The sequence below is a fragment of the Sinocyclocheilus grahami genome, unplaced genomic scaffold (genome assembly GCF_001515645.1).
Source record: "Sinocyclocheilus grahami isolate Dianchi unplaced genomic scaffold, SAMN03320097.WGS_v1.1 scaffold336.1, whole genome shotgun sequence".
NCBI lineage: Eukaryota > Metazoa > Chordata > Actinopteri > Cypriniformes > Cyprinidae > Sinocyclocheilus > Sinocyclocheilus grahami.
Genome location: NW_015505515.1, coordinates 104,868 through 123,296, shown reverse-complemented (window position 1 = coordinate 123,296; position 18,429 = coordinate 104,868). Strand labels below are relative to the sequence as shown.

Below are 18,429 nucleotides of genomic sequence, written 5' to 3'. Positions count from 1 at the left end.
ATGCAGGAATAAATTACATTTCATAACATGTTAAAATAGAAAACAGTTATTTTACATTTTAATCACATTTCATAATATTAGTGTTTTTAACTCTATTTTTAACAAGTAAATGTAGCTATAAGAGACAAAAATAAAGATTATGTGCACAATTGATGGAATTAAAGGTGTGTCATATGATGTTGCTAAAAAGAACATTATTTTGTGTATTTGGTGTAATGAAATGTGTTTATGCAGTTTAAGGTTAAAAAAACACATTATTTTCCATATGCTGTACATTATTGTTTCTCCTCTATGTCCCGCCTTTCTGAAACGTGTCGATTTTTACAAAGCTCATCGGTCTGAAAAAGCGAGGTGTGCTCTGATTGTAGCTATCCAGTGCGTTGTGATTGGCTGAATACCTCAAGCATGTGACGGAAATGTTACGCCCCTTACCATATTGTGAATGATGCCTGCGGCAACCACATGTGACGACCCTGTGCTGGACTCCGCTTCGTCCACGGTGAAAGCCGATCCGGCGATCGGCAGCACGAAGTTGAAGTATTTCCTCAGCGACCAGCACGGATCAGCTCCAGGCATGACAAAGCGGATATCGTCCTCTTTTGGAAGACCAAACAAAGTAGTTTCGCTTTCACAACGAAGCACACAGCACCTTCACAACATGGCGGTGGGAACAATACTACAGCGAGAATAAAAGTTACGCCTTCTTTCTTTGCGTGAACATTTGAGCGGCGTGATGTAAATCTTCCCACATCGTGACGTAGACATGTGGGGGTGTGTTAGAACGAGCTGTTTTAGGTAGGTGTGGCTGACTCTGAACTTTTATAAAGAATATCTCTTTGGATTTGAGACTTTAGTCTTCGCAACTTTACAGATCTTCTTTATGCACCAAGAGCTTGTAACACTCCAAAGAGAAAGGAAAAATTGAAATCGCATCATATGACCACTTTAATATAACAGCATTTGTATAAAATCGTTGCATTTTTTTTTTTTTGTAAAACGTGGAAAGATTAGAATATTACTTATAAATAAATCTCATAGCATACATCAAATAATTTAGATCATAGGGGCTTTTGCTGCCAAGAAAGGTTGAAAAACCCTGATTTAGTCTATATGTGGCTTTGAATTAGTAAACTGAAGCTGAAACGTTTTAATCAATTTCTGCTATATGCAAACTCAGGAACTGAAAATATATGGCATCTGCTTCCCATTACACGTAGCACTTCATCCTGTTATTTCTCCATGTTACACAAAGAGATATTCAGAAATAACTCATAATTTGCTTGTTTTAGTAGCACCTCCCTCAGCACTGCAGTTCAGTCTAGAGCAGGTAGAACAGGCTGTTTGTTTTTCCTGATACAATAACCAAGACTTGCAGTGCAGTCACACAAGCTATGAGATCGGTCTGCTGCTGAATCTGATTTACTTTGTTTATTTTTCAGTATCACTGGACGATTTGATGGTAAGGGAGTGTGCAAACTAGCCCAAGCCCAACCTCTGTCCAGATTGATGAAAAGGTCAGCTTTCATTTAAATATCATTCTGTTTGACGAAGAAAAGCGTTGACTGAATCATGAAAGTTTTATTTTTATTTATTTTTTGGCCAACTTGTCCTCCATAATATTTGAAACTGATGCTGCTTTGTCAGTTGTTAGGATGACAAAATGTTTTAAAAATGTAAAAAAAATTTTTTAGGGAAGCTGCTCTGCCTCATTGGTCTAACTGCGCGCATCAATATCTAATGACTGAGATGGCCAATCAAATCAAAAACGGGCGGGCCTTTCTGTTCAAAGAAGCAGATGATGAATTCCAGCGCGACGGTTCAGTTTTGACCGGTGTAAAAGTGTGAGGTAAGCTATAAATAGAAAAATATTCAATATTTGACTACTGTTTTAAAATAGAAATGTATAACTTCCAACAGTATTATCCTGTTATACCAGGGGTGCCCAAACTCGGTCCTGGAGGGCCGGTGTCCTGCAGAGTTTAGCTCCAACCCCAATTAAACACACCTGAAGCAGCTAATCAAGCTCTTACTAGGCATACTAGAAACTTCCCGGCAGGTGTGTTGAAGCAAGTTGGAGCTAAAGTCTGTTTGCACAGCCCTGTGTTATACAAACTACTCTACTTTTACGCCATTTTGAATCGTAAATATAGGATGAATAATTTCTATGATTCGAGTAAGTTAATTCATGAATGAATGTGACGAGACAAAAATGTTGTGTTTTCAACATATGCACATATTCACTCTTATTCGTATTTCAAAACACGAATATTAGTTCAAAATAGAAGAAACTGATTACATGATTGTTTTCTTTTTCTTTATCCTATTAAATACATTTAAATATTTTACTCATTTTAATCCTTAACTCATTTAATAACTGATTTCATATTCTTTTAACACTTTCAGCCGGTCCACAAAAATCCCCCTACTTCATTTTATTAGGAAATTATAGCCGTGGTTACCATGGCGACGGGTGCACCATCATGAATGAGGCCTCAGGCTTCAGCTGCAATTATTTTAACACGAGTAACTTATTGAATATCACACCTCACAAAACCATTGAAACACTATAACAATAAACTCCCACTCAAAATGAAGGTCTGACCCCCGATTGAGTTCCCACACGCTCTTTCCTTGCTTGACCTAATTTGTTGAAGTGTTTCAGTATATATTTAAGTAAGCAAACATGGCAGATCCCACTTCCCAGATAGTGTTATTAATGATGTTTTCAGATGTTTTCATGATAAACACCAAAAAAAGAACACATTTGACAGCAAAAAAGGGACAAATTATACAAATAGACAGTTCAGGCACTTTGGTTCCAAATTGTGCGTGTTATGTCTGTCCCAAGCGATGACGAATGGAACTTTTTGATATATTTGGGTAAATATTTACCCATGGGCTATGGGGGAATAAGGCAGATTCTCTGTTTGATTGCCAGAGATCAGTGTCATTTGATCCATTGTTTAGAGAATTGAGAGCTTGATAAACAATCAGTCCTCCTACATCTGCCTGCAGTTTATGTGTGTAGGGACTCGAAGCCCTTGAAGCTGGACCACACAAGCAAAGCTTATTGAGACTGAGCAGTCAGATGCAGAGCGATGACAAAGCAGTCCTCTCACTTTCATGTTCGCATTGCTGATGTAAACACGAAGCATTGTGCTCGTTTATTTCAGCAGAAAATCTCCAACATGAAAACAAATTGTTGGCGCATGACTACATGCAGCTGTTAAACGTGGCAAAATTTAGTAAACAAAATTGTGAAAAACCAAACCATGAGATATTTTACTCGTCTATTTTCTAAACTGTCTCAAAGGTACCAGATTCATGTTTGTTGTGAGCAGTGGTTTATGTTTAGCTTGTTTTAGATGGAATCTTCACAGAAAAGACAATCCAACGTTAATGATAAACAAATGCTTTGACCGCAATGCAACAAACTTCAAAAGTGATCTATAAACCTCCCTTGTGAAAATGAAGTCTGTACAATTGTATTGAATGTGCACTTGTAGCATACTTAAAATCTTAAAAGTTATACTTTTAAAAAGTTTACTTTCAGATAATATATTTTTACTCAAAAGGCCATTTAAAGTTAGTACACTTTTATGACTGTTTCTTAAAGGGGTCATATGATGCTTTTTTAAAGATCATTATTTTGTGTATTTGGTGTAACAGAATAGGTTGACATGCTTTTATGTTCAAAAAACACATTTTTCAAATACTGTACATTATTGTAGGTCCTCTATGCCCCGTCTCTCTCAAACGCTTCGTTTTCTACAAAGTTCCTCCTTCCGACAAGTGCAGTCTGCTCTGATTGGCCAGCTGACCCAGTGCATTGTGATTGGCCGAACACCGCAAGCACTCGTCGGAAATGTAACGTCCCTTACCATAATCGCAAGCTTCATTTTTCAAAATAAATGTAAAGACAGAGCCCGAAAGGGAAACAGAGTCGCGTGACAGACACAGTGATGAAGCTGGTATGTGTTTGCAGTACACAAGCCATGGTTAAGACAGCTGACTCCATTTTGATGTGACGCTCGCTCTCTCTCTCACACACACACACGCGCGCACACACACACACGATGCGCAAAACTCCGCATTTGAAAAGTCAATAGCAAATACTTAAACTAATAACAAAACAGTAGCTGATTCAGAAGCGCCAGATTGTCATAGCAAAGTCAGAATTACCTTCTCTCCTAGGTTCACGAAACGGTCATCCATAAAAAAGCATTGCTGTTCTGTTGTAAGTAATCTTAAAGATTCCTAAATGCATCTACTTTCGGAAGGCCAAATAAAGTGCTTTTGCTTTCGCCTAGAAACACACAGCGTCTCCCTGACATGGCTGCTTCAACACTAACTGCGGTTACTGAAACCACGCCTTCTTTCTTTGCGTGCACATTTGGGCGGCATTATGCTAATATTTCCACATAGTGAGGTAGATATGTGGGGGCGTGTTAGAACGAGCCGTTTTAGGGGGGCGTGGCAGAGTCTTAACTTTGATAAAGAATATCTCTTTGGTTTTAAGACTTTAGTCTTTGCAACTTCAGGGATCTTATCTATGCACAATCAGCTTGTAACACTCCAAAGAGAAAGGAAAACTTGAAATTGCATCATATGACCCCTTTAACACACTTAGTTCACCTAATATAGTTCACCCAAAAATGACAATTCTGTCATCAATTACTCACTCTCATGTTGTTCCAAACCTGTAAGACCTTCATTCATCTTTGGAACACAAATTAAGATATTTTATGATGAAATCTGAAAGCTTTCTGACCCTCCATAGACGGCAACGTAACTGAAACTTTCAAGGCCCAGAAAGATAGTAAGGACATCGTTGGTTCAACCATAATGTTATGAAGCTATGAGAATACTTTTTGTGGGTAAAGAAAACAAAAATAAAGATTTTATTCAACAATTTCTTCTCTTCCATGTCAGTCGACATAAAAGTTGAATAAAGTTGTTATTTTTGTTTTCTTTGTGCACAAAAAGTATTCTCGTAGCTTCATAAAATTAAGGTTGAACCACTGATGACACATGGACTATTTTAACGATGTCCTTACTACCTTTCTGGGCCTTGAACATGGTAGTTGCGTTGCTGTCTATGGAGGGCCAGACTCAGAAAGCTCTTGGATTTCATCAAAAATATCTTAATTTGTGTTCTGAAGATAAACAAAGGTCTTATGGGTTTGGAACGACACGAGGGTGAGTAATTAATGAAAGAATTTTAATTTTTGGGTGAACTATCCCTTTAACACTTTTAAAAACTTTGTAACTTTGTAATGTCAAATTAAAAGTTTTACTTTATTCAGTATTACTTTTAAAATATATATTTTAAATGTACTAAAACGACACCTTATCATTATAAGTGTTTTAAACAGAAATGAGAGCAATAAAATATATTTTAGGTTACCATAAATGCTTGTCAGTTCATTCAGTACTTCAGAGAATTATGAAATTATGTATTAATTTCATAATTTTACCCTCTCCTACTTGAGAGGGTAAAAAAAGCACTCTAAGTTAACTAATTCTATTTATTATAAATATAAACTATAATACATATTAATTTAATTGTAAATAACAATGTTGAATGAACAACACCAACTTTGAATGAACTGACTGATTAATATGATGATGAATTGGCTGATTTGTGATGGCGTGTTTCTGTCATCACAGTTGCTATATATAGTTATGCCGAGTTCACACTGCATGATCACTGTTGGTTTCACACTAAACGACTATCTGGGGTAGCATTCAGTTGTTGCTGTGTTCACACTGCACAATGGAACGACGACAGGAGGTTACACACTGCATGACTTTACAATAGGAAGAATCGCAGACAGCTCTGTCTGGTGCAGGGTTGCCAGGTTTTCGCTACAAAACACACCCGATTACTACTCAAAACTAGCCTGAAAATAGCCCAATTGCTTTCGAGGGGGTCCCCCAGTAAAAATCGCGTTCGGGGGTAAAATACAATTTTTTTTGGCGGGGTTCTCCCGGTACAATTCACATTCCAGGGCCTAAACATCACGTTATTGGGGTCACTTCAACCTGCGGACATAAAAAACAACCGGCGGCAATCGCGGATTTGGCAACACTGGTCCGCAAACTACGTTTCATATAACTCCTCCCCGAACTTCCCGCTACCCTGTATCATCGCCGATGTGTTTTTCAGTCAGAACTCATTTCACACAGCGTGATTGTGAATCGCGACATATCAGCGATTCCCTCAGATCGTGTCTTTGATAATTCACACTGCGTGATTGTCACTCGCATGAACGAGCACCGATTTGCCGATTTTGGGCATTTGTCGGCGATTTCGCAAAACCTGCCGGCGAGTGAAAAATCAGGCTAAAATCGTGCAGTGTGAACTTGGCATTATCGGAATCGCCTGATTTTTAGCATGACCGGCCTGGATCGGTGACTTGCCGATTCCGAGCTGATGCTTTTATGCCAGCGGCGCCGGCAATGACGTCACAGCCACGCGCACACTCACAGGCGCGTGTAAACATGTCGTTTCGTGTGAGAATGATTCTAATTTTAATTGCATTCAGTGTAAATGGCGATTGATAATGTATTTATGTCGTGCCAGATGAGGCTTGCACAGCCTGAGTGAGTGTGTGAGAAAGACAGCACACACAAAGTAACTCACAGAAATGTATAGATGCATACTGCGTAGAAAAACAAAGATATTTACAAAATATGATTTAGGTAAGCAACGTTATACGGCCATGATGTTTCCCCCGAATATCAATATCAACACGATTGCATCGTGTTATACAATCGTATTTCAATAAACAAGAAGTAAAAATTAAGTGACTTAGATTTTAGACAAAATATTGACTGTTTTTGCTCAATTTCGCTGACGAAAATAGTTCAGATCAAAGCCACAGCAGAACTGTTGTGTGTCTCCGAGCAACACACAGCGGTGTTTCGTTAATCCACGTTTTTGAACGAATCGAGTGAGTCAATGATTCAGTGGCCCATTCATAAAGACAGTCACTTGCCTCGTTTTTGAATGAATCTTGAAATTTCTTTTGAATGGTAACAACTCTACAGTTTCTTATTATTCTAACTGAATTAATTGAAACAAAGTAAGAATTTGATGTGAAAGATGACATTTAATAAGGTTAGGGGAAAAATGACCATTTATAAACATAGTGGGAAATGACATCTGTTTTGTTACATACAGCAACTTAAGTTTACTTTCAGTTAACTATTTCTTCCTCTTTCCAGTCACAGAGCACTTTATTTTAAGAGTTGTTTAAGTGAGAGAAAATCTGTAACTTAGTCCAGATTGGGGGAATTGTAATGTTTAATAATTTATTTTATTATGTAAATAATTTTTGATTTGAAATTTGCATAGATTTTTGTTTGTATATGCTATTAATCATAGCTCTTAGAAAGAAAATCAGAATCGGCAAAAATCGGTATCGGCCGGTCACACTTCCAATAAATCGGAAATCGGAATCGGCCAAGAAAATTGCAATCGGTGCATTTCTAATATATATATATATTAGGGATGTAACGATATGAAAATTTCTTATCACGATTATAGTGACCAAAATAATCACGTTATCAGTATTATCACGGTATTGTTAAAATGTGCTGGAGATGTTCAAAAAGTACAGACACATAAATCACTTCAAGTTTTATATTTAAAAATCAACACACAACAAATAAAATGACTGTTTGTTTGCATAATCACTAAAACAATAACATTACCAATGATGTCCGGATTTTAAATGACAACTTGACTGACAACAGTTTAATAGCATGTTCAAATATCTAATGTAAATGTTCAAATAAAGCTTTGAAAAAAAGCCAGACAGAAACTGCACACGGGCTAAATGTAAATATAGGTCTCTGTAAATCCACTCGCTGACAGTAGGTGGCGCTTATGGAAAAGCTGAATTAGAGCTGTTTCCCGTAAACTCTGTGGACAAAGCAGTATTGCGATTAAGAACACTTCCTTTAGGTATTACATGAAGCGAAGATGAAAACAAAATGCCATCGAATCGTTTCTGAAGACAGTCAGAACCTTCAGAGGTACATTCATATAACTAATTCATTCATATATTAATTTGTATAATTCCCTTAGCACTCTTAAAACCTCCCAGCTTTTCCGCCCTGTTTTCACTCAAAACGAAACTACTCTGTGTGCTGTGCGCACGTGAGACTGTTACTTAAAACTGTGCTTTATGCTGTACAGTATTTATTTATCGTGAGTTGTTCAAATCGCGATAATCTAATACGGTTTTAATGATAATTAAAATATGAAACGTTAATACTAACCGTGGGGAATTTTATCATGATTTATCGTCAAAACAGTAATCGTTAAATCTGTTACTTAAAACTGTGCTTTATGCTGTACAGTATTTATTTATCGTGAGTTGTTCAAATCGCGATAATCTAATACGGTTTTAATGATAATTAAAATATGAAACGTTAATACTAACCGTGGGGAATTTTATCATGATTTATCGTCAAAACAGTAATCGTTAAATCCCTAATATATATACAGTGGTGTGAAAAAGTGTTGGCCCCCTTCCTGATTTCTTATTTTTTTGCATGTTTGTCACACTTTAATGTTTCAGATCATCAAACACATTTAAATATTACACAAAGATAATGCAAGTAAATGATAAATGATTATTTCATTTATTAAGGGAAAAAAGCTGTCCAAACCTACGTGGCCCTATACTGTAAACATTTACATTAACATTTAGTAATTTAGCAGACGCTTTTATCCAAAGCGACTTACAAATGAGGACAATAGAAGCAATCAAAACCAACAAAAGAGCAATGATATGCAAGTGCTTGTTTTGTATCTGCGAGCTATAACAATGATTATATCACACAATACTATTAAACACATTGCATCATAGTTAATAGTTTAGATTAGTTAGCTATATAGCAGTCTATTTAATTTAATGAAACAGAAACAAAATAGCCATCTAGCAAAATTAAGGGTCAGTGAAAGTGTGACTATTTCGAGATACAGGGTATAAGAGTAGTTTGTACAATGTTTTAAACCATAGGAAATTGTATTGAGGTAATTGGTGGTTTCCCACAGATTGATAAGATGATCTGCAATCTTGACTTATCCACCACTTGTTTTTAAAAACATTAGATTTTCAGACACCACTGCTGCAATCAGAGCAAGCATAGCTTACCAAGTTAGTGAGGAAAATAAAATGTGATTATTTTAATTATTTCCTTAGTTTTATTCCACATAAATGCCTTTTCTGTTACAAGCAGTAGCATTATAAATTATCAGTGGAAATTCCCTGTAGTAAAAACAGAAACCCTTTTAATATAAGTGAAAACTGATAGTTATCCTGTCAACTGTATTTCAATCAGGACAGCTCGCTCAAGGGTGAACAACTTTATTAACAACTACATCTGCGGTGGAAATCCCCCATCAGACTGCACTTGTTTGTATCCTTTACCTGCTCAGCATCTTCAAGACTTGAAACTGGACTCCACAGAGAGATTCAATCACTACAGCTGATGTGCCTCAGGTTCTGTAATGCTGAGTCAAAAATCTGCCCTCTGCTGGCTATACATTTTTATATGTATATTAATATAAATAATTTGGGCTCATTCTTGTAGTGCTGTCCGCATATCAGCATTTTCATAATGTATTTTTGCTGTGGGTACAGTGATTAGTCACATAAATAATTGGGGGAAGTCATGGCCTAATGGTTTGAGAGAAGGACTTGTAACCCAAAAGGTTGTGGTGTCTCGTACCGGCAGGGATTGTAGGTGGGGGGAGTGAATGTACAGCGCTCTCTTCCACCTTCAATACCATGACTGAGGCGCCCTTGAGCAAGGCACCGAACCCCCAACTGTTCCCCGGGCGCCGCAGCATAAATGGCTGCCCACTGCTCCGGGTGTGTGTTCACGGTGTGTGTGTGTGTGTTCACTGCTGTGTGTGTGCACTTAGGATGGGTTAAATGCAGAGCACTAATTCCGAGTATGGGTCACCATACTTGGCCACATGTCACGTCACTTTCACACACTTTTTTTTTCTCCACTTTTTTTAAACATCGATATAAGGGGATAACGACATTATCAAAAAATTACATCACCTTCAAGCTTTAAAGTCCCCCTGTAGTGAAAATCAAGTTTTTTATGTTGTTTATTTGTCTATATGGTGTTTTTAATATGCCTTTAGACAAACCATGTGCCAATCTATTAATCAACACCATTGTTGAGTATTTTCTCCTTAAAACTGTAGTTTCCCAAAGGCTGACCCAGAAATACGGTTTGAAACAGCCCTCGGTTTGCTACGTCACAAACCAATAACCAATCACGTCAAGGGATCGATTCCTATCACTAGCATGCAAAATATACCAATACCAGCACAAAACCAAAAATAAATTAAAGCAAAAAACCCATGAAGCTGTTGTTTAATGTGAATTTAGAACCACTAACTTGCATTATAACCTGTGGCAACAGTGTAAAAGTAGCCCGGAGACCTCTCCCGCGTCTGCGTATGCTTGCGGGTGCAAATTAAAAATCACAAATGGCTTCAAGGCATTTTAGGACACAACATCGTCAAGTAAGTAACTTAGTAAAAAGATAGTTTTATCAGTCATTATCCGTGTATGCTATTGTTTTGCGTTTACAACAGTTCAGTGGATCAGGAGGCGCTGGCTGGTGTGACTGAGTGGAGGCGGGACTAATTTGCATATTCATAGATCAGAGTATAGTAAATGAGGCCAGGGTGTAGAGTTGCATTCAAGCTATTTTAAGGAATGAGAAAATAATTTTCACAAGAAAAAAACATTTAAATATGCAATTTTGATGATCAAAGATAAGTTTTAAGGGATAAAATATTTGACTACAGGGGGACTTTAAAGATCATCACATCAAAGTGCATTTAACCACTATGTGGCGCCAAATATCTGTTACAAAGTGTTTAGTGGATAATAATGTTATTTATAAAATGCACTTTAAATAAGACCAAACATTTTCTAATCTCAAAATATAGACAAAAATAACAAGGCCACATCTCTTACTCTGTCATTTGGCCTTTCTGAGACTGACCTCCAGTTAATGTTATTAAGGTCAGTACAGCTCAACGATCTCCTGTCTACTGATATGATTATGATGAATAATGATAATATGTTCCGTTATCAACACTGATATAGTGTATTTTGAAGTACCGTGGGTATACAAAGACATGTCAGTTTTTCTTCCTCTCCATTTCTTTCCCAGTCTTATATTTTTGACAAAGTATTGTCATAATAGGTGCAATCAAACCCACACTTTTTGGTGTTTAAGTATAAAATGTTCAATACTGTACATATACTTATAGAATGCAGCTCTCAGCTTCCGACCCTCTCCTTCACATATTCCCTAAAATGATGCTGAAATGCTTCACTCTGCAGGACCCAGGTGGGAATGGACTGCACAATCCCGCCCTATAGATCAGTTAAAGGTTGGTGAGGCACAATACATGCACATACCTAATAATATTACATATTTATTAGTAAAGCAAGTCATTTGCATCATTACCAGTATAGTATGAGTGACACTGCCATATGTTTGGTCACCAGCCTTCAGATACTTCAGTGAGCTCCTCACAAACTCTTCAGGTGTGAATGTGACCATATCTGGCTTCTGATGTCCTGTCATTGATGTTGAAACCCCAAATGAAGCCACCGTCTGAGAACAAAACAGCCATTTGGGAATGAGGACAGTAATATCTTACTCCTGGTAAGCTGTATGTACATTTAATACACACAAAACATTATTTGCCTGATGTGTAGCTAGGTTGTGGATGGTAAAGAGAGCAAAATAACTAGCATTCATTTGCAGGCATGACAAGTTTTTTACTCTACCTGTATAATAATTCCCTGGGATTTATATTCAGCTTGAAGACCCTGTGAAAATCTCTCAACAAAAACCTGTGGATGAGAAGATGTTTTTAATTTGATATGTTGACATTGCCAGTACAGTGCAGAACAGTATTTAGAATAGCAGAAAAAGACAGAACGTTTCAACTTTGTATAGATGTCTTCAGAGCTGGGTATAAACGGATTACATGAAATCTGAATTACGTAATCAGATTAAAAAAGTAAGTACTTGTAATTAGATTACATTACATTTTAAAATACTCATAATCAGACTACAGTTACTTAATATTGATTATAAGATTACATATTATTCACACAATAGCAATAAATATTTCATAATTTATCGATTTTCCCTAATTCCTAATTTTTTGTATTTCAAACACATTAAAATGCACAAATTCATGTTATTTCCTATTTACATGTAATGCAGGGATTCCCAACCTATTTTGTCATCTGAACCTCTTTCACCTAATGTATTTACTAGAAGTATGATTTAATTAATTATTCGTTTTTCATTATACTCACTAACACCCTGCAGTTCCTTTATGAACCCCAGTTTGGGAAACCTTGACATAATGTAATGTTTAATGCACTTCATGTTGTTAATTAAAACGAATGGAATATATTTTCTTACTCTTTGTATTTTTACATCAATATGGTACAATATTATCCTGTTTAAATCAATGCGATAAATTAGTTAGGTCAAATGTAATCAAAAAGTAGTCTGATTATATTACCTAAAATATAATAATGTAATGGATCACGTTACTAACTACAATTTTTGTCATGTAATTTGGAATCAGTAACATACTACAATTTGTAAGTAATCTAACCAGCTCCGGATGTCTTAAGTTAAGTTTACCTTGGATGCTGCATAAAGGGTGTAAATGGGGCAGGGTATTTTGGCTATGCCAGAGGACACATTCAGAATGACTCCTCTTCCTCTAAGGAAATACATATGGTCAGTGTGCTGGCCATTTGTTAAAAATTGTTTGAAAAATCCTGGGAAAACTATTGAACAGAGAAGGCCAAACCTTTGCTGCATTCCTGGTAGCACAATTCTGCACATCTGAATATGGAAAACAATGCGAGTACACTATTAAATCTCATTAGAAGAACCAATTGCTCTCAACTGGCTTTTCTTTAGGATTTTATGATTGATGTCAGGTGGTGATTCAAAATTGTTTATCACCTAAAATTTTTTTTTTTTTTTATAAATGATATAAAATAAATAATAATAAATAAAATCAAACATTTAAATCTATTAATACTACGATGAACTATAGGCCTAACGAATATGCAAAATTATTAACATGACAGTATGATAATTTACAAAAATATCTTTGATTAGAATCATGACCTTTGACATTGATAACAAAAGAATGACAACAAGCGTTTTCTCCCCAACTTTTTAAAGTTTATTAACCAGTTTATTTTTGCTAATCATACATGATTATGTAATCAGTTGCATTTTATTATTTGCAATTAGAATAACTGTTTCCTTGCTTTCTGCAACCCTGTCAGAAGTTGAGCACAGCTTAATTTTGGGTGTGTCTACTGCAACCCAACAGTTGTTAACCACTGCCTCATTGTAATGTGTATATGGTGAGTGGTAATGTTCTGTTTGCTTGTACTCACCTTAACCATGGTTTTCACATTGCAGTTGATAACATCATGTATTCTCTAGGAGAGGCCACAACAACATGAACCATACTGTATAAATGACAATATCTGATAAACACTCCGAAACTGTTCACATCTAAAAAAATAAAGGTTCTTTATTGGCATCTATGGCTCCATGAAGAATCTGCAACATCTATGGTTTCTCTTCAATGCACAAAAGTTTCTACAGATTATTATAGTGTTCACTAAGAATGAAATTGTTCTTTTAAAAACTTAAATGGTTCTTTGCATCACTACAAAAAAGTTATTATGGGCAATTTTCAATTACTATATCTCAAATAATTTTGAAAGACTACTACTTCGTTAATGAGAGCTGGCAGTAGCATATTCTTTATAGGATTTATAATTTAAAAGCATTAATAATGACTGTATGACCTCACTTCTTCCAGGTCAGGCGTTTCAAGTAGCTTGCAGGGTACTTGGCTGGGCAGAATCCCGACATTGTTCACTGTGTTTAAAGAAAAGTAACATTGATCAGCACAGTTGAACATGTTAGAACGTTAAATAAATACGCTGAAGCAATGAGATATCTGATACCTACTGACCTAAAATACCAATTTCCAAACCCTCGATGTTTTCTTGAATGTGCCTATATCTATCATCTTTGGTGAAGTCAGCAGCTATTACTTTGACTTCCCGTCCTGTAGTGAGCTCTGTCAGAACAAGAAAAGAACACTGGTGAAACTGAGCTCTAAGACTACAGACACAGATTTTCCAGCAGTAAACGCTTTACCGATCTTCCTTGCTGCTCTGCCAAGCTTCTCTTGGTTTCTGCTGATGATGATCACGCTCATACCTAGTTTTGAAAGCTGCAGAAAAAGACAGTGTTACCGAAACAGCCTAGTCTGATACTTGGGATGAGCTGGTGTATTTCTTGTTTTTATGTGGTATGGGATCTTTACAAAGAATTTTGAAGTAAACTAAAGATTACTTCCTGTTTCTGGTTGTTTACATGTCCTGTTTAAGGCCCACTTCACTGGTGCAAACATTTTTGTGGAAGAAAGCATTCAGAGATCATTTAGTTTTTATAAATAAATACTGCCGAAATCTGCACACCATGTTATTGCACAGAAGTTTTCATAATCAATTCTCTACTCCAGGAACCCTGCAGCAATTTAGTGTAACTTTTCAGGGGTCAGTGTATTTATATACACTACACTGTAAAATTTTGTTTTTTAAATTTATGGTAAAAAACCGGCAGCTGTGGTTGCCGGAATTTTACCATAAAAAATACGTTAGCAACATTTAAGGTTTTACGGTTTTAACTTAATTTACAGTTAAATACCGTAATTTCATTAACTGACATAATGTTAATATACCCATTGAAGTACAGAAATCTGTTTTGTACCTTTGTAATACACTGACCACCAAATGCAGGTGGTGATGAGAAAGTCACATGATGAACCAAGCAGCTTTTAAATAATAACATATATAGAAGGTGCACAGTGTCATTCACACAAACACAAAACACCATCATGGTAACACACATGAAAATGAAATAATGCAATAAACATTCATTTAACAACATTAGGTGTAACACACAACCCTAATATACAAAACTGATAAGAAAAAATCTAAGAAACAGCTATTTCAACAAAAAAATATAAAATTTGAAATGTAATGCAGGGAATTCTGGAATGTCAATTTACGGTTATTCACTGTAAATTATACGGTCTTTTTCCACTTCCAAAACGGTATACTACCGTAAAATTACATGTAATGTCCAATACAGTTTTTCACCGTATATAGTAGGGGAATTTACCGTTAACCATTTAACAGGTTTTTACTGTAGCATTTTTACAGTCTTTTACCGTTAAATTCACAGTCATTTTTTACAGTGTACCATTTAAAAGTTGGTAAGATTTTTGGTAAGAAATACTAATAACAATTAAAAAAAACCTTTTCAATTTGAATATATTTTAAAACTTAATTTATTCCTACCATTACTCCAGTCTTCAGTATCACATGGTCCTTCAGAAGTCATTCTAATATGCTGATTTGGTGCTCAAGAAACATTTATTATTATTATTATTAATGTTGAAAACAGTTGTTCTATTTAATATTTTGTGGAGACCAAGATGCATTTTTCAGATTTATTTAAGGAATAGAAGTTCAGAAGAACAGCATTTTATTTGAAATATAAACATTTTATTATTTAACATTATGAATGTCTTTACTGACAATTTTGATCACGTTAATGCTTCCTTGCTGAATAAAAATAATATTTAAGTGTACTTTAACTGTGCATATAAGTGCATTTTACTGTTACCTTTTAACTGTATACTTCTTAATTATTTAACTAATCTAATATCTAATCTAACATCAATATTGACATGAGACAGTTTTTACATATGTGGTAGTGTTGTTACCTCTTCAGCATATGCTCTGCCTATTCCATCTGACCCTCCGGTGACCACTTAAACAGAGGAAATATTCAATATTAGACTTAAAATCATAAACCAGAAGATATGAATAATAATCTGATATTCTGTGTTGCTAATTCACTTGAGAACAAATGTGATTGACTATTCAATCTGAGAAGAAAATAACTTATTTTTACAGTAAAAATTACTAACCTTCACATAATAATAAAAAAACCTTTTAAATCAAGCATATCCAGAACATGATAGTCTATCTGTTTCCTGTCACTCTCTCTGAGAATCTCACACACTTCAGATGAAAGGCAGTCAGTGTCTGTTTGTTTTAACAGCACGTTCTTGAACAGACTGTGTGTACCCACCAATTCACTAAACAAATAGGGAGCATGCTGCATATGTGTGAAAAGTCATCTTCTGTGAATGTCTAGAACTGCATCTTCTCTCCACCACTGTTAGTTCATCTGAGAAGTACATGGGAGTACTGAAGAAAAGGGGTGGTGGAGGGTCAGTGGCATGACCAGTGTATAATATAGAGGAAATGATGTAAGACTTACTTCATGCTTTCATTATTGCAGACTAGAAAGGTTTGAACTAATGTCCGTGTTGTCCTCTGTGTGGGAAAATGGCTTTTTTGTGTCTTTCTTTCTTGTTTCCCATGCTTTCGTTCTTTCTTTGCGTCAATGTTCTTGGTGTACAAGAAGTACAAGTAGTACCCTGCTTTAGATCTCGGTGAGATCTCAGGATAAGCAAAATATTTTGAATGTCTCAAATGTGAACAATTCAGTCTTTAGCTGGCTTGCCTCAACTTTTAAAATGTATTATATAAGTACAATTGTAATAAATAAATAAATAATTTTAATATACCCAAGCTATGAACTAACAATGAACACTTATATTTATATTAACTAATGTTAAGAATGATTAATAAATTATGTAAAAACAAATGTATTACTTATTATAATTTTTGGGGGCCCTATAAGCAAGTGGTCCCTGAGGGGCCCCCTCAGTAAAATCGTGCTCTGTAGGGCCCCAAGGCTGCATTTATTTGATTTATAATAAAATAAATCAGTGGTATTGCAAAATACTAAAAAATTAATGAACTGTTTTCTTTTTAAATATATTTTAAAATATTCTTGTGATGGCAAAGCTGAGTTTTTAACCAGTCATTTCGCCAGTCTTCAGTGTTACATGATCCTTTAGAAACCTAATATGTCTCTAGAATAAGAATGCAAATCTTACGGCATTCTATCATGCACTCATACTGGCTAAACCAACAAGAATATGCAGAACAACTTACAAAACTCTCTACATGATTATTTATTTATAGTGAAAGGAATAGCAGATGTACTGTGTCTAAACATGCTAGAAAACACCCCCTGCAAAGGGACATTGTAATGCATGCACTCTCCCTCTCTCTCTCTTACACACACACACACAATTTTTTCAAAGCCTTAAAGAGAAAGAATAGTTGCAGAAGGAGAAAAAAGTAATGTTAATTTGTTTTCAAATGAACAGGAACAACCATTCAAAGTCAAGAAATAAAAAAAGAGTAATAACGTCCTGGAACATACTGTTCTAATTGCCTTTTGTTCTCTGCCACTCTCAGTGCCGGAATGGAATGGAAAGGAAGCTTGGGAAAAGTGGCTGGAATTGTTGTTTTTTGTTGCTGAACTTGTATACTCGGTAGGATTTCAAGAAAGCCATAAGGAGGGTCTCTCTTTTGCCAACAACAAAAAAAGCAAGACACTTTGTGAGGGACAATTTAAAGTGAGATGAGAACCTTGTTCCTGAGCCAAACGGTGGAACAAAACCAAGGTAGTGATGGTTTGTAGGAGGGCTACATGGTTCACTGCTTTAAATCCACTGTTCTCAACCAGGGTTCCCTCAAGTTACAGCAGGGGGGCAGTTCAGAAGATATAAGCATTGCATTTTCTTAAATGCTGAAATCATGACATTTCTAACTGTTAGCTCATTTGAAACTTTAAAACTAATTATATTTTAAGCAATATTTAATGTAGTAATGTGAAATAGTGTTCTTAATGAAAGATATTATAAAGGGTTACCAACAAAATCCAGCTTTTTTATTGTTAGCGTATGTCACAAGTTTAACATTGTTACTTTCTCTCTTATTATTTATTTATTAATCATTTATTTCATGCATTTATTATAATTTTCTTTATTTATTTGCAAAAACCTTTCAAGTATAAAAAGGCTGGTTTATATAGAAAATGCATGCTCAACACAAAAATGAAAATCAAAATGCTGGTGTATCTCACCTGCCCATTTCCCCAGAGAGGTGAAAAAAGTCTCAGGAAGAGGACAGAAGAGCTTCGGGACAAGCATCATAAGCAGGCATACTAATTTCCCTCCAAAAACCAGGACGGCACAAGTCCCGGTCAAGATGAAGATAATCTCAATGAGCGTCATGACGGCTTTTCTCAAGGCTTAAAGTGAGTCCTTCCTGCTATCTTGGCCCCTCTTTTTGCTGCCACGGTTCTTTCATTCTC

At 35.7% G+C, this 18,429-nt stretch overlaps 1 protein-coding gene across 2 annotated transcripts in view; it reads right to left on the bottom strand.

The window, feature by feature from the left end:
• Window positions 1-18,429, bottom strand: part of LOC107602841 (testosterone 17-beta-dehydrogenase 3-like) — a 22,564-nt gene extending 4,135 nt beyond the window's left edge. Inside the window, exons 1-11 of one of the 2 annotated variants that reach the window (XM_016295437.1) lie at window positions 18,199-18,429; window positions 15,914-15,960; window positions 14,278-14,353; window positions 14,090-14,197; window positions 13,925-13,992; window positions 13,500-13,544; window positions 12,896-12,930; window positions 12,724-12,805; window positions 11,847-11,912; window positions 11,521-11,670; window positions 11,315-11,426 (exon numbers count right to left, since the gene is read on the bottom strand). In XM_016295437.1, coding sequence (XP_016150923.1) covers window positions 11,331-11,426; window positions 11,521-11,670; window positions 11,847-11,912; window positions 12,724-12,805; window positions 12,896-12,930; window positions 13,500-13,544; window positions 13,925-13,992; window positions 14,090-14,197; window positions 14,278-14,353; window positions 15,914-15,960; window positions 18,199-18,349 — 924 coding nt within the window. In that variant the 5' untranslated portion in view covers window positions 18,350-18,429 and the 3' untranslated portion in view covers window positions 11,315-11,330. Of the gene's footprint in view, window positions 1-10,854; window positions 11,427-11,520; window positions 11,671-11,846; window positions 11,913-12,723; window positions 12,806-12,895; window positions 12,931-13,499; window positions 13,545-13,924; window positions 13,993-14,089; window positions 14,198-14,277; window positions 14,354-15,913; window positions 15,961-18,198 lie in introns of those variants that run through there. The other variant, XM_016295436.1, reaches the window with a different exon arrangement.